The sequence below is a fragment of the Garra rufa genome, chromosome 25 (genome assembly GCF_049309525.1).
Source record: "Garra rufa chromosome 25, GarRuf1.0, whole genome shotgun sequence".
Taxonomy (NCBI): domain Eukaryota; kingdom Metazoa; phylum Chordata; class Actinopteri; order Cypriniformes; family Cyprinidae; genus Garra; species Garra rufa.
The window spans coordinates 11,484,425-11,501,009 of NC_133385.1; the positions used below are offsets into that span (position 1 = coordinate 11,484,425).

Genomic DNA, 16,585 nt, shown 5'->3' on the forward strand with positions numbered 1-16,585 from the left:
GGAGCCCTCTCTGGGCTGGTCATGGGAACAGGAGCCTTATTTTGGCCGAATGTGTGAACAGGAGCCCTCTCTGGCCTGAACTTGGGATCAGGAGCCCTCTTTGGGCTGGTCGTAGGAGCAGGAGTCCTCTCTGGGCTTGACGTAGGAACAGAGTCTCTTTCTCAGCTTGACTTGGGGTCAGGAGCCCTCTCTTGGCCGAATGTGGGAACAGGAGCCCTCTCTGGCCTGAACTTGGGATCAGGAGCCCTCTTTGGGCTGGTTGTAGGAGCAGGAGTCCTCTCTGGGCTTGACGTAGGAACAGAGTCTCTTTCTCAGCTTGACTTGGGGTCTGGAACCCTCTCTGGGCTGAATGTGGGAACAGGAGCCCTCTCTGGCCTGAACTTGGGATCAGGAGCCCTCTTTGGGCTGATCATAGGAGCAGGAGTCCTCTCTGGGCTTGACTTAGGAACAGAGTCTCTTTCTCAGCTTGACTTGGGGTCAGGAGCCCTCTCTGGGCTGAATGTGGGAACAGGAGCCCTCTCTGGCCTGAACTTGGGATCAGGAGCCCTCTTTGGGCTGATCATAGGAGCAGGAGTCCTCTCTGGGCTTGACTTAGGAACAGAGTCTCTTTCTCAGCTTGACTTGGGGTCAGGAGACCTCTCTTGGCCGAATGTGGGAACAGGAGCCCTCTCTGGCCTGAACTTGGGATCAGGAGCCCTTTTTGGGCTGGTCGTAGGAGCAGGAGTCCTCGCTGGGCTTGACGTAGGAACAGAGTTTCTTTCTCAGCTTGACTTGGGGTCTGGAACCCTCTCTGGGCTGAATGTGGGAACAGGAGCCCTCTCTGGCCTGAACTTGGGATCAGGAGCCCTCTTTGGGCTGGTTGTAGGAGCAGGAGTCCTCTCTGGGCTTGACTTAGGAACAGAGTCTCTTTCTCAGCTTGACTTGGGGTCAGGAGCCCTCTCTTGGCCGAATGTGGGAACAGGAGCCCTCTCTGGCCTGAACTTGGGATCAGGAGCCCTCTTTGGGCTGGTCGTAGGAGCAGGAGTCCTCTCTGGGCTTGACGTAGGAACAGAGTCTCTTTCTCAGCTTGACTTGGGGTCTGGAACCCTCTCTGGGCTGAATGTTGGAACAGGAGCCCTCTCTGGCCTGAACTTGGGATCAGGAGCCCTCTTTGGGCTGGTCATAGGAGCAGGAGTCCTCTCTGGGCTTGACGTAGGAACAGAGTCTCTTTCTCAGCTTGACTTGGGGTCTGGAACCCTCTCTGGGCTGAATGTTGGAACAGGAGCCCTGTCTGGCCTGAACTTGGGATCAGGAGCCCTCTTTGGGCTGGTCGTAGGAGCAGGAGTCCTCTCTGGGCTTGACGTAGGAACAGAGTCTCTTTCTCAGCTTGACTTGGGGACTGGAACCCTCTCTGGGCTGACTGTGGGAACAGGAGCCCTCTCTGGGAAACACAGCCCACGTTCTGAAACACAGCTGAAACACATGAAACTCAGATGAACAGGAACAGGAAAACCAAATATGGGCATAAGGAGAACAAAGGAGGGAAAACTAGGACACAGGGCACATGGGAGGAAAACAAAACACACAAAACAGTCCATGACCCTGACTCTGTAGTTATGGATTTAAATCCTACATTACTAAAATAATTACTGGGGTGGTATATTTAATACTTTATATTTATGATTTATGGATTTTGTGTGCTTGGTTCCATAAACAATTTCATTATTTTCTTTCAATAAACGCCAAAATATACAGTCTTTGCCAAAAGTTTTGAGAATGACACAAATATTAGTTTTCACAAAGTTTGCTGCTCAATTGCTTTTAGATCTTTGTTTCAGTTGTTTCTGTGATGTACTGAAATATAATTACAAGCACTTCATTCATTTCAAAGGCTTTTATCGACAATTACATGACATTTATGCAAAGAGTCAGTTTTTGCAGTGTTGGTCCTTCTTTTTCAGGACCTCTGCAATTCGACTGGGCATGCTCTCAATCAACTTCTGGGCCAAATCCTGACTGATAGCAACCCATTCTTTCATAATCACTTCTTGGAGTTTGTCAGAATTAGTGGGTTTTTGTTTGTCCACCCGCCTCTTGAGGATTGACCACAAGTTTTAAGATTTGGGGAGTTTCCAGGCCATGGACCCAAAATATCAACGTTTTGGTCCCTGAGCCACTTAGTTAACACTTTTGTCTTATGGCACGGTGCTCCATCGTGCTGGAAAATGCATTGTTCTTCAACAAACTGTTGTTGGATTGTTGGAAGAAGTTGCTGTTGGAGGGTGTTTTGGTACCATTCTTTATTTATGGCTGTGTTTTTGGGCAAAATTGTGAGTGAGCCCACTCCCTTGGATGAGAAGCAACCCCACACAGGACTGATGGTAGCGCTCACCTTTTTTTCCAGATGCCCCAAACAATCGGAATGAGGCTTCATCAGAGAATATGACTTTGTCCCAGTCCTCAGCAGTCCATTCGCCATACTTTTTGTAGAAGATCAATCTGTCCCTGATGTTTTTTTTGGAGAGAAGTGGCTTCTTTGCTGCCCTTCTTGACACCAGGCCATCTTCCAAAAGTCTTCACCTCACTGTGCGTGCAGATGCGCTCACACCTGCCTGCTGCCATTCCTGAGCAAGCTCTGCACTGGTGGTACTCCGATCCCGCAGCTGAATCCTCTTTAGGAGACGATCCTGGCGCTTGCTGGACTTTCTTGGACGCCCTGAAGCCTTCTTAACAATGCAGTGGAAAGTTTTTTTCGGGATTAAGTTAATTTTCATGGCAAAGAAAAACTATGCAATTCATCTGATCACTCTTCATAACATTCTGGAGTATATGCCAATTGCTATTATAAAAACTTAAGCAGCAACTTTTCCAATTTCCAATATTTATGTAATTCTCAAAACTTTTGGCCAAGACTGTAGACATGTCCTTGAAAATGAATTATTGGCATTTTTAATTCTGATAGCTATTTAGTTTTTAGTTGAGCAGAAAGACTGAAATTTCTTTGCCAATTTGCCAAAAATATTATGTTCAGTGTAGTGCTTGCATATTATTAAGACATTTTGCCAGATCCATGAATTAAATAGCTAAATTAAATATCTTTCAGATTGTGGATGAGTCAAGAGTCAGATCCTTGTACAGCCTAATTCAAACAAGCGCTGAATGAATCATTGTGTGGCCGCACGTATTTCTCATCATTTAAATACCGTTTATTTAATATCACCACCGAAGACATTAAATATTTGTTTGTATTAAGTATCTACCAAGCCCAAGGCCAAATTCAAGCAATGGGTCCACCCTCTGATCACAAACTACATTCCTCCAAAACAAACTAATAGCAATTATAAAAGGACAAGTGCTGACAGGCAGCTCACATTAGCTCTTGAGGATGGATGTTGTCTCCATGGGGACTGTGAGGATGTCCCAGACATGGATGCTGAGATGGGTCGTCTTGCTAATGGGGCTGCGGATTGTACAAGCAGGTAAGCAGACTATAACTGAAAAAAAGAAGCAAAAAACTTGAAATGACATTAAAATATCATTTAAAAACCTGTTTCTGTGTTAAAGACTTCTTGGGGGATTATGGGGATGCTATGAACGATCCTATGGACTTTACGACCTGGCCGCCAACATCAACAGGTGATTATTTTAATTGTGGTTATGTATTATATAAGATGTACTGACTGCATGATACACAAAGGTTTGTGAATCTCACAAATACATGTCAAGAACTATTCGATCATTCAAAAGATAAAAAAATATTTAGACTGAGAACAGTAAAGTTCTAAATACATGAACTACAAACTACTGTGTATTTTAACTTTAGGTTGTTGATTTAAATTTAACATGGATGACAATGTAATATTTACCACATAAACCATGGTTATAAGGGCAAAGACAACTGAAGCACTAATTATGGAATAAAAAAAAACTGAATTGAAATCTTTCAAATGTATAATGCAGTGGTAATTTTATTGACGAATAATTGTCGTCATAAGTTTCTCACACAGTGCACGAGTGCTCTTTCGCGTCTCATGTATGGAGAAATACACACAAAATTATGTTGAATTGTCCATTTTGATGAGTATTCACATAAACACACTCTGTTGGGAGACTATCGGTACGTGGCATCCGTGCATTCGGTTTTAAAGGGACAGCAGCCAAATTTAGCTGCTATTGTCTGTGGCATTGATGTTAATTAAACACCATTACTGCTGTTGACTTAATCACTTTAGTAGCCCTAATAAAGATTAATCTAAATTTATTTATTTAAATAAATATGTCTGTTTGAAAAAATGAAGAATGTGGTAAACAAGTGGTTATAAAGAATGCATAATTAGCCTGTATAACCATTGGCGTGTCATTGTAAAGAAGACTATATTATTGTTTCTTTATAAGAAGTGGTTTCATTTAATTTTAATATAAAGGCATGTTGCATGTGTGTCACAGCAGTTAAATCTATGTCTATCATGATAAAACCTTAATATCAAACCTACACAAGTGGTAATTTTAGAGAAATGTGTAATAAATGCATTACACTGTAAATAAACCCATTAGATTTTAGCTGACTAAATCTACTGTAGATTTCGTCAGCTAAAATCTTGTAATATTTAGGTGACTAAAACTAGACTAAAACTAAAACAATTCAGATGACTAAAATGTGAATAAAACTAAATGGCATTTTAATCAAAAGACTAAGACTAAATCAAAATTTGCTGTCAAATTTACTGATATAATGAACATTCTATCAGTCATGTTTCTAATTATGAATAAAGCAAAGTAAACCTTTAAGTGGTATGTATGTATGTTAAAATTATAAAACATTATTCAGGACATACACAGTTCAGTAACGATGTGTCCAAAAATATTTGACTAAAACAACTTTGAGCTGTACTATTATTTGATTGGCTAATTTAGTTTTTTTTTCTTTTGCAAATAAATGTTTTTCATTAAAAAAATGATGACAGTTTTTCGTTCTGTCTTTTATATTTAGTGTTCCCTATGACAACTCTGCTGGTAAATACAGGTATAAAACCATTATTTTAACTGCATGTTTTTTTACATTTAAGGAAACAAAACTGTATTTTTGATCAGTTAAAGTATTTATACAGGTTGATTATTTCTAAACTGTCTCTCTTGGTTTAGCTGAACCGAATCCTGATCATCGGTCCACAATCTGCAGCACATGGGGCAATTTCCATTTCAAGACCTTTGATGGTCAATTTTTTCAAGTCCTAGACACATGCAACTATGTTCTGTCTGTGATGTGTGACAGCACAGCATCCGATTTTAACATCCAAATGCAAAGAGAGATTGTAAATAAAACAATCACTTTTAGCACAGTCACAATAAAGCTGGAGGGAGCAATCATCAAAATCACTAACGGCGACATCACCATGGATGATCAACCGTGAGTTGATTTTTACTTTGCTTTTATTTGATGTACTCTAGCAAAAAGCAGCAACAGTAAAAATAGTAGCTAAATTCTTCTACATCTATAAAATTTTACCTACATTTTTAATTATGACTTTCTTACAATTTCTTTTACAGGGTGTTGATTCCAATCAATCAAAATGGAATTAAAATCGAAGGAAGCCAAACAAGTATTAAGGTCTCCAGATATGGAGTGACTGTCTTCTGGGAGGAAGACAACTCTATAGTGGTATGATTTTTTTTTTTTAAATCTTGATGTTTAAATGTGGTTATTGTAATACTTGATGAATCTGGGAGACAACAAGCCAAATATGAGTTCAAACGAAACTGTAAAACTGATTTGATTGAATCTCTTGATAACAAGAAAAAACATAACAAAACAAACTTGATAAAGTGCAGGAGAATTCCAGTGCATGTTCTTGATTAGTCATGATTAATCCATAACCATATAATGGAATCACACACACACACACACACACACACACACACACACACACACACACCCTTTAAGCCATTATATTTGTTTGCACACAACCAAGACTACGAAAATTAAACATCAAACAGGATATCAGTTCTGCAAATCATAAAGCAAACATGAATTGTCCAAATAAGCCTCAGTGGACCAACAGGTCTTGCAGTGTTGATTTAATTAAGTGTGTTTGCACTCTCATATATTTTAGCCGTACATAAATATTAGGACAGACTCACTTTGAGAAAATAAACCGTGTTTGTATTGCTGACAGTGTCTTATCATATGATGTACCCTAGATTGAACTTGCAGAGAAGTACCGAGGTCAAACCTGTGGACTCTGTGGAAACTACAACGGCGACAAGGATGACGACATCCCTGAAACAGGTAAACCTGATGTTTAGATTAAATGATGTCATTAAACGTTTAATTCAGAGCTTTTTTTTAAATTGCCAGACAAAATATTATACAGTTGAAGTCAAAGGTTTACATACTTCTTATAGAATCTGCTAAATGTTAATTATTTTACCAAAGTAAGAGGGATCATACAAAATGCAGGTTATTTTTTATTTAGTACTGAGCTGAATAAGATATTTCACATAAGAGACATTTACATATAGTACACAATAATTTAGCTGAATTTATAAAAATGACCCAGTTCAAAAGTTTACATACACTTGATTCTTAAGACTGTGTTGTTACCTGAGTGATCCACAGCTGTGTTTTTTTGCTGTTGTTGTTTAGTGATAGTTGTTCATGTCCTGAACTGCCTGTTGTTCTTTAGAAAAATTCTTTAGGTCCCACAAATTCTTTGGTTTTTCAGCATTTTTGTGTATTTGAACCCTTTCCAACAATGACTGTATGATTTTGAGATCCATCTTTTCACACTGAGGACAACTGAGGGACTCACATGCAACTATTACAGAAGGTTCAAACATGATCCACACAATCCATTAAGAGCCGGGGGTGAAAACTTTTGAACATAAAGAAGATGTTTGGATTTTTCTTATTTTGCCTAAATATATATATATATATTTTTTTTTTCATTTAGTACTGCCCTTAAGAATCTACAGAAGATACTTAGACAAAATAAGATAAATTTACCCTGATCTTAAATTCAAAATGACCCCCTGGCTCTTAATGCATCGTGTTTCCTTCTGAAGCATCAGTGAGTGCTTAAACCTTCTGTAATAGTCCCTCAGTTGTCCTCAGTGTGAAAAGATGGACCTCAAAATCATACAATCATTGTTTGAAAGGGTTCAAATACACAAAAATGCTGAAAAAACAAAGAATTTGTGGGACCTGAAGGATTTTTCTGAAGAACAGCAGGCAGTTTAACTGTTCAGTACAAACAAGGGACTTATGAACAACTATTACTAAACACAAAAAATACAGTTGTGGATTATTCAGGTAACAACACAGTAATAAGAATCAGGTGTATGTAAACTTTTGACCGGGATCATTTTTATAAATTCAAATATTATTTTCCCTAGTGGACTATATGTAAATGTTTTTTTTTTTTTAAATATCTTATTCAGGTCAGTGCTAAATACAAAATAACATGCATTTTGTATTATCCCTCTTATTTTATACTTTTAAATAATTAACATTTTGCAGATTCCGCCAGGTGTATGTAAACTAAACCGTACATATTTATGTATGATGGTTGACCAATTAAATTAATCCTTTTCAGGTCCAGCCACATGGAAGGTCTCCACACCAACTGAATCCTGTGAAGAGGTTACACTTCCTCCCAGAGATAACTGCAACCAGGTATGAGACAAAGATTTAGAATCATTTTACCAGATTGACTTCATTTGCCAGTTGAAAATTTAAAATTAAAATGTGTTTTTCTTTTTCTTTTTGTTTAGAATGTCAGTGTTTGCAACCAGTATCTCAGCAATCCAGGGTTTGCTGATTGTGCCAATGTGATGGACATGAGCTCATTTGAAAAAACCTGTGAAGCCGACCTGTGTCAGTGTTTCGGCAACCACGACTGTCTCTGCAACACTCTCACAGAGATTTCACGACAGTGCACACATGCTGGAGGAAAACCAGGAACATGGAGGACAGAAGAGCTCTGTCGTGAGTACCACTTCGGGAAAATTACTACAAAGAATCAGCAGGAAAAATGTGCCATTATAACCACAGCTCACTTAAACTAAGCATTAGACTAATACTTTCACTTCCAGTCAAAACTTTGGACAGATTTTATTGAATTTATGTATCTAGTTATGATACTGTACAGTGTGTTTGATATACTGTGTTTTTCTGTGGAGCAGCAAAGACTTGTCCTCTGAATCTGGAATACATGGAGTGTGGTGGTCCGTGCAAGAGCACCTGTTCAGATCCAGATGCGAGTCAAATGTGTAGTGAACACTGTGTGGACGGCTGTTTCTGTCCTAATGGTAATTTCACACAATAACAAAAGTCAAGTGCTTGTATATTTAAATCTGTTCAATTAAAACCGTTATTCTCTGAATCTTTTTGTAAAGGCACCGTGGAAGACGATGTTGCTCAGACCGGTTGTGTTCCTGTGAACGAGTGCCCTTGTGTGCACAATGGCGTAATATATCAGTCAGGAGAGTCTTACAAACAAGCTTGCAAAAAATGGTAAATTGAATTTTCTAAATTCAAATATTGTAAATTCACCACTTATATATTTTCTCATGCTAACACTGTTGCCATACTTTGTCAGTGAGTGCGCTGCAGGACACTGGACTTGTACATACTTTGAATGTCCTGGAATCTGCTCTGTTGTTGGAGGGTCTCACGTCACCACTTATGATGGAAAGACTTTTACCTTCAACGGCAACTGTGACTACATCTTTACTAAGGTCTGTCAGTACAGCAGATGATCCTTAGATGTTTTCTATCAGGGTGAAATAAATGAAAGTCTTCACTTATATGTTTATTCACATGTTTTACAGTTTAAGTCAAAAGTTTCTGCAAAGAATTTGCAGTTTTGCAAAAATAAGAGGGATTATACAAAATGCATGTTAATTTTTATTTAGTACTGACTTAAATAAGATATTTCACATAGAAGATGTTTACATATAGTTCACAAGAGAAAATAATAGTTGAATTTATAAAAATGACCCAATTCAAAAGTTTATTACTGTGTTGTTACCTGAATAATCCACAGCTGTGTTTTTTTGTTTAGTGATAGTTGTTCATGAGTCCATTGTTTGTCTTGAACAGTTAAACTGCCTGCTGTTCTTCAGAAAAATCCTTCAGGTTCCACTAATTCTTTTTTTTTTTTTTTAGCATTTTTGTGTGTTTGAACCCTTTCCAACAATGACTGTATGATTTTGAGATCCATCTTTTCACACTGAGGACAACTGAGGGACTCATATGCAACTATTACAGAAGAATCAAACGCTCACTGATGCCTCAGAAGGAAAAAACATGCATTAAGAGTGGGGGTGAAAACTTTTGAACAGAATGAAGATGTGTACATTTTTCTTATTTTGCCTAAATATCATATTGTTTATCATTTAGTACTGCCCTTTAGAAGCTACAGAAGATACTTGAATGTTTCTCAGAAGACAAAATGAGTTAAATTTACCCTGATCTTCAAATTCAAAAGGTTTTCACCCCCTGGCTCTTAATGCATGTTTTTTCCTTCTGAAGCATCAGTGAGTGTTTGAACCTTCTGTAATAGTAGCATATGAGTCCCTCAGTTGTCCTCAGTGTAAAAAGATGGATCCCAAAATCAAACAGTCATTGTTGGAAAGGGTTCAAATACACAAAAATTCTGAAAAAAAAAAATTGTGGGACCTGAACATTTTTTTAAAACACAGTATTAGGAATCAAGTGTATGTAAACTTTTGAACAGGGTCATTTGTATAAATTCAACTATTATTTTCTCTTGTGGACTATATGTAAACATCTTGTATGTGAATTATCTTATTCAGGTCAGTACTAAATAAAAAATAACATGCATTTTGTATGATTCCTCTTATTTTGGTAAAATAACATTTTGCAGTTTCTGCAAGGTGTATGTGAACTTTAGACTTCAACTGTATATACAGTAACAATCAGAAAAGTTCTGACATTATGAAGATTGCCATGCCGTTGTATCCAGGAGGTTCTTACAATCCTTTTTTTTTACTCCAGAACTCTAATGACACTGATATTGCTGTTGTGGGAAACCTGGCCAAGTGTGATCTGGCCCGAGCAGACACCTGTCTACATTCAGTTACCCTTGTTATTTCTGGGACTACTGTAAGCACCAAGTTTAATTTTCCTATCTTTAATATTTCTATTGTCTATGTTCAGAATGACACACTAATGCACAGTTAATGAAGCATACTTTTAAGAAATTGCAAAATCCTCCAAGATGCAATTACAAAAATATCTTCTATGTTGTTTTATAAAACAGTTTACATTTTCCTCCAATGGTGTTGTGACACTGAATGGAAGCAGTCCATATAAGCTTCCTGGCATCACAGGTGGGTTGTCAAAAAATGGGAGTCGCTTTATTATAAGCATGTTAAAACAAAAAATATTTGTTTGTACCATAATTACATGTTTAATTAAATATATTACCATTAACAATAGGCACTGATGACTAGATGTTCTGTCCTAGGTCCTGTGAGCATCTTTAAGCCCTCTAACTCCTTCATCATCGCTGATTTAACAAGTCTTCGTCTAGAGATCCAGTTGGCTCCAGTCATGCAGTTGTATATTGTAGCCAGCACTGAAGAAAAAGGGAAAATGAGTGGTGAGTTTTCTAATGATCTAAAAATATATATGATTCCTTAAAAAAAAGAAAAAGACATTTCCGTATATAGTGTATACTTTTAAATCTACACCTTGCATCTTTCAGGTCTATGTGGAAACTATAATGATGTCCAATCAGATGACTTCAAAATAGACTCAGGCATCACAGAGGGCACATCAATATCCTTTGTCAACTTTTGGAAGAAAAACGCATACAGTTGTCAAGATCTTGAAAACACATATGACAACCCCTGTAGCTTGAGTGTGGACACAGGTATAGGCAAACATTTTAATAAATTAAATACATGAATAAATAAATAATAAAACATAACCAATATATGCAATTATTTAACTATTTAAGCAAACATTAGAGAACGATTTCTTTATTCTTTCCATTCAGAGAAACTTGCTAAAGACTGGTGTTCCCGTCTTACAAACAAGAGCGGAGACTTTTCCTCATGTCATTCAGAAATATCTCCTGATATTTACTACCAAGTGAGTGTTTTGCACTCTTTTAAAACTATATGCGATATATGAATTACATATCATTTTATCTTGGTTTCCTCCTCTGCAGTGGTGCGTCTATGATACCTGCAAATGTGCAGATATTAGGAAGTGTATGTGTGCGGCCGTGTCCAACTATGCCCATGCCTGTGCTGCCAGAGGAATCATTTTCAAGGGCTGGATGGAAACAGACCCCTGTGGTGAGAACACTTTTTTGTATAGTTCTGAATAATTGAATCACATTCTGCTGATTTGGGGAAAAAATTTAACAATGAATCATAATAAAAGTGTGATTATCTGTGTACAGCACCTGAGTGTTCAGAAAACATGAAGTTCTCCTATGGCCTGACCAGCTGTGGCAGCACCTGCCACTCTCTCAGTGAACAAGATAACACCTGTCCAGGGTCTTTGACACCTGTAGACGGCTGCATCTGTTCTACAGGAACCTACCTTAATGAAGAAGGCAGTTGTGTGCCTGCTCACCAGTGTCCTTGTTACAAAGGCGACCGGGTCATAGAGCCATCGGGAACATCCTACATAGGTGGTGAAACATGGTATGACATTCCTCGTTCCATATCCAGTGAATACCAATGATAACTTTTGAAAACAATATTAACTCCTGATTTTCATATTACAGCACCTGTAAGCTTGGCAAATTGCACTGCTCCAGTCAACAAGGTAAGTTGCAACTTAATTCTGCATTTGTCAAATTCAAGCTTGAGTCATCAGTGTGGAACTTTCACACTTCATGTGCCTGTTTTTAGACTGTGTGGCTCCAATGGTCTTCTTCAAATGCTCAAATTATGCACTTGGAACGAAAGGAACAGAGTGTCAGAGGACCTGTCAGAACCAGGACCAAAACAATTGTGTAAGTTTGAATGGGGAAAAGAACAAAAATAACAATAAACTAAAATAATTACATCTCCTTAGCAGTTTCTGTATTGTATTTGGTTGCCACAAAAAGTTACCAATGCTGCTCTTTCTTGGTTCGTTTTGTCTGTAGGTTAGTACAGGGTGTATATCAGGGTGTGTGTGTCCAGATGGCCTTCTTGCTGATGGAAAAGGTGGATGTGTGGAGAGAATAAACTGCCCCTGTGTCCACAATGGACTCACCTATGCACCTGAAGATCAAGTTCAACAGGACTGTAACACCTGGTGAGCTGGCATTGATAGCCTTAGGAAAGAAATTGTGCTCTACTTTTTGTCTTGCTCTGTCTCAAAAAAATAAAAAAAGACATTTTATACTTTACATTCTCACTCAAAATGAGAAGTAAGAAACAAATATAACATTAAAAGGTTAATGTGTGAATTGTCTATATTTCAGCACATGCGTAAATGGGATGTGGACTTGTACAGATAATGAGTGTTATGGCACCTGTACCATCTATGGTGAAGGTCATTTCAAGACTTTTGATGGCAAGAAATATACTTTCCTTGGAGACTGCGAACACATCTTAACCCATGTATGTCTTTCATCAATTTGGATCTTGCCTAATAAAATAAATAAATAAAGATTCTGAGCTGACCCACCATTTATTTGTGCAACCCCTCTAGGATTACTGCAATAATGAGCAGAGTCCATATTCTCTACGCCTGGTCACAGAGAACATCCCCTGTGGCACCAGCAGCACCATTTGCTCCAAGTCCATCAATCTTTTCTTTGGGGTGAGGTTATTTTATAGCTCAACTTGACTATAGTTTAGAAGTATGTTCAAATCTGGAATATAATGATGCATTTTATGCAGACATTGTTTGTTTATGCATAACTGTATGTCCCTGATGATTTAAATCCTGCAGAGATACAAGTTGAGTTTATCCGAGGAGAATGGGATCAAAGTTGTCAAAAGCAACGGCACTGATTACCAATATCGAATCCATACTGCTGGAATATACAATGTCATAGAGGTCAAAGGTCTTTTGAACTTACTCTGGGACAATAAAACGAGTCTGATGATCCAACTTCATCCCAAATTTAAGGTAAGCATTATCCCTACATACGCAAAACGCACAATAATGCACCTTTGTGTTCATCCACTTACCCAAACATCTGCATTATCTCTATGGCAGGGCAAGGTGTGTGGACTGTGTGGAAACTTTGATGGTAATGGGAACAATGACTTTGTGAAGCATGATGGAGAAGAGGTCACTGAAGCAGAGGTATTTGCAAACAGTTGGAAGGTGAATCCCAGCTGCCCAGAATTGAGTAACTTGATAAACCCATGTGACAGAAATCCACATCGGAATGCCTGGGCTATCAAACAATGCAGCATCATCACAAGCCCTGTCTTTAAAGACTGCCATTCACGTGTAAGTAAAATATCATCTTTGCACATTCAGAAAGTTCTTTGTTTTTCTGGACTTGATTTTCAACTGATTTTTGTCTCTAGGTGGATTCTGGCTCATACTATGATGCCTGTGTAAAGGACACCTGTGCATGTGACAGTGGGGGTGACTGTGATTGCTTCTGTACTGCAGTGGCAGCTTATGCTGCTGAATGCCGCAAAAGAGGAGCTTGTGTGGCGTGGCGGAGCCCCAGCGTTTGCCGTAAGTCCCATTACTGTCAAAAATTGTTACTGCAGTCAAAATTCTTCATAAGCAGGTATACATGGAATGTGCAAATTTAGTAGAAAAACTAAAAAAAATTGTAGAAAAAGTATATTTTATCATTATCTTTTATTATTTTACCTCATATATACATTGTTATACTGCTGACTAACATGACTGTTCTTGCAGCTTTATTCTGTGACTACTACAACAACCCTCCAACTGAATGTGAATGGCACTATAAAACCTGTGGATCCACGTGCATGAAGACATGCAGAAACCCATCAGGAACCTGCTCTAATCAAATTCCTCTACTAGAGGGTATGAATGTATCTTTAAACCCTTGACATTTACAGTAAATGTATTCGAACCCACAAAGAACTTATGATTATTAAAATATTAATAACTTCTTGAAATCAAGAAACATTCAGTCAATTTAAATGTCTTTGTTGAATCAGTTGAAATGTCTTACTTGTTTGTACCTTCTTCAATTCATTCCTTTATTGTTATCCTAGGATGTTTTCCTCAGTGCCCTTCAGACAGGCCATTTCTCAGGGAGGACACAGGGAAATGTGTTACAGAGTCAGAATGTCTCACTTTGTGTACCTATGATGGGAAGGTATACAATGCTGGAGAAGTGGTGTACGATACCACAGATGGGAATGGCACATGTTTTACCGCTGTGTGTGGTTACGATGGCGTGATAATGAGAAATATTACTAAATGCATGACAACAACTACACCATTCACTTTCACACCTCCACCACAAACTACTAGAACAACAGTTATAATAACAATTTCAAAGACTACCACTTATACTCCTACTACAGTAACGCTATCAACACCAGAAACACCATCAACAGAAACTACAACTGTTGGTGCACCAACAACTTCACAACCACCAGTTTCTACTCCTGCGGTTACTGGTTCAACACCACCTACAGCAACACCACCTCCCACAGGAACACCATCCACAGGTACTACAACTGTTGGTCCTCCGAGACTTACATCACCAGTAGTTTCTACTACTGCTGTTACTGGCCCAACATCACCTAGAGAAACACCACCTCCCACAGAAACACCATCAACAGCAACTACAACTGTTGGTCCACCAACACCTTCACAACCACAAGTTTCTACTACTGCGGTTACTGGTTCAACACTACCTACAGCAACATCACCTCCCACAGGAACAGGAACACCGTCCACAGGTACTACAACTGTTGGTCCTCCGAGACTTACATCACCAGTAGTTTCTACTACTGCTGTTACTGGCCCAACATCACCTAGAGAAACACCACCTCCCACAGAAACACCATCAACACCAACTACAACTGTTGGTCCACCAACACCTTCACAACCACAAGTTTCTACTACTGCGGTTACTGGTTCAACACCACCTACAGCAACATCACCTCCCACAGGAACAGGAACACCATCCACAGGTACTACAACTGTTGGTCCGCCGATACTTACATCACCAGTAGTTTCTACTACTGTTGTTACTGGCCCAACATCACCTAGAGAAACACCACCTCCCACAGAATCACCATCAACAGCAACTACAACTGTTGGTCCACCAACACCTTCACAACCACAAGTTTCTACTACTGCGGTTACTGGTTCAACACCACCTACAGCAACATCACCTCCCACAGGAACAGGAACACCATCCACAGGTACTACAACTGTTGGTCCTCCGAGACTTACATCACCAGTAGTTTCTACTACTGCTGTTACTGGCCCAACATCCCCTAGAGAAACACCACCTCCCACAGAAACACCATCAACAGCAACTACAACTGTTGGTCCACCGACACCTTCACAACCACAAGTTTCTACTACTGCGGTTACTGGTTCAACACCACCTACAGCAACATCACCTCCCACAGGAACAGGAACACCATCCACAGGTACTACAACTGTTGGTCCGCCGATACTTACATCACCAGTAGTTTCTACTACTGTTGTTACTGGCCCAACATCACCTAGAGAAACACCACCTCCCACAGAATCACCATCAACAGCAACTATAACTGTTGGTCCACCAACACCTTCACAACCACAAGTTTCTACTACTGCGGTTACTGGTTCAACACCACCTACAGCAACATCACCTCCCACAGGAACAGGAACACCATCCACAGGTACTACAACTGTTGGTCCTCCGAGACTTACATCACCAGTAGTTTCTACTACTGCTGTTACTGGCCCAACATCACCTAGAGAAACACCACCTCCCACAGAAACACCATCAACAGCAACTACAACTGTTGGTCCACCAACACCTTCACAACCACAAGTTTCTACTACTGCGGTTACTGGTTCAACACTACCTACAGCAACACCACCTCCCACAGGAACAGGAACACCATCCACAGGTTCTACAACTGTTGGTCCTCCAAGACTTACATCACCAGTAGTTTCTACTACTGTTGTTACTGGCCCAACATCACCTAGAGAAACACCACCTCCCACAGAAACACCATCAACAGCAACTACAACCCTTGGTCCACCGACACCTTCACAACCACAAGTTTCTACTACTGCGGTTACTGGTTCAACACCACCTACAGCAACATCACCTCCCACGGGAACAGGAACACCATCCACAGGTACTACAACTGTTGTTCCTCCGAGACTTACATCACCAGTAGTTTCTACTACTGCTGTTACTGGCCCAACATCACCTAGAGAAACACCACCTCCCACAGAAACACCATCAACAGCAACTACAACTGTTGGTCCACCAACACCTTCACAACCACAAGTTTCTACTACTGCGGTTACTGGTTCAACACCACCTACAGCAACATCACCTCCCACAGGAACAGGAACACCATCCACAGGTACTACAACTGTTGGTCCTCCGAGACTTACATCACCAGTAGTTTCTACTACTGCTTTTACTGGCCCAACATCACCTAGAGAAAC

General features: G+C 39.4%; 1 protein-coding gene across 1 annotated transcript in view; it reads left to right on the forward strand.

Moving 5' to 3' along the window:
- Positions 1-3,364: 3,364 nt before the first annotated feature.
- The window catches only part of LOC141301329 (uncharacterized), a 33,762-nt gene continuing 20,541 nt past the window's right edge, over positions 3,365-16,585 (forward strand). The window contains exons 1-36 of the mRNA XM_073831575.1: positions 3,365-3,458; positions 3,544-3,615; positions 4,970-5,002; positions 5,122-5,386; positions 5,527-5,638; positions 6,178-6,265; positions 7,572-7,651; positions 7,750-7,963; positions 8,161-8,286; positions 8,374-8,491; positions 8,577-8,715; positions 9,998-10,105; positions 10,263-10,332; positions 10,470-10,604; positions 10,710-10,877; positions 11,004-11,098; positions 11,178-11,307; positions 11,415-11,661; positions 11,745-11,785; positions 11,872-11,975; positions 12,111-12,262; positions 12,432-12,570; positions 12,662-12,772; positions 12,905-13,084; positions 13,175-13,414; positions 13,495-13,651; positions 13,841-13,972; positions 14,167-14,666; positions 14,708-14,862; positions 14,962-15,096; positions 15,196-15,330; positions 15,430-15,564; positions 15,664-15,798; positions 15,898-16,032; positions 16,132-16,266; positions 16,366-16,500. Of these exons, the coding sequence (XP_073687676.1) occupies positions 3,365-3,458; positions 3,544-3,615; positions 4,970-5,002; positions 5,122-5,386; positions 5,527-5,638; positions 6,178-6,265; positions 7,572-7,651; positions 7,750-7,963; positions 8,161-8,286; positions 8,374-8,491; positions 8,577-8,715; positions 9,998-10,105; positions 10,263-10,332; positions 10,470-10,604; positions 10,710-10,877; positions 11,004-11,098; positions 11,178-11,307; positions 11,415-11,661; positions 11,745-11,785; positions 11,872-11,975; positions 12,111-12,262; positions 12,432-12,570; positions 12,662-12,772; positions 12,905-13,084; positions 13,175-13,414; positions 13,495-13,651; positions 13,841-13,972; positions 14,167-14,666; positions 14,708-14,862; positions 14,962-15,096; positions 15,196-15,330; positions 15,430-15,564; positions 15,664-15,798; positions 15,898-16,032; positions 16,132-16,266; positions 16,366-16,500 (5,150 nt within the window). The remainder of the gene's footprint in view (positions 3,459-3,543; positions 3,616-4,969; positions 5,003-5,121; positions 5,387-5,526; positions 5,639-6,177; positions 6,266-7,571; positions 7,652-7,749; positions 7,964-8,160; positions 8,287-8,373; positions 8,492-8,576; positions 8,716-9,997; positions 10,106-10,262; positions 10,333-10,469; positions 10,605-10,709; positions 10,878-11,003; positions 11,099-11,177; positions 11,308-11,414; positions 11,662-11,744; positions 11,786-11,871; positions 11,976-12,110; positions 12,263-12,431; positions 12,571-12,661; positions 12,773-12,904; positions 13,085-13,174; positions 13,415-13,494; positions 13,652-13,840; positions 13,973-14,166; positions 14,667-14,707; positions 14,863-14,961; positions 15,097-15,195; positions 15,331-15,429; positions 15,565-15,663; positions 15,799-15,897; positions 16,033-16,131; positions 16,267-16,365; positions 16,501-16,585) is intronic.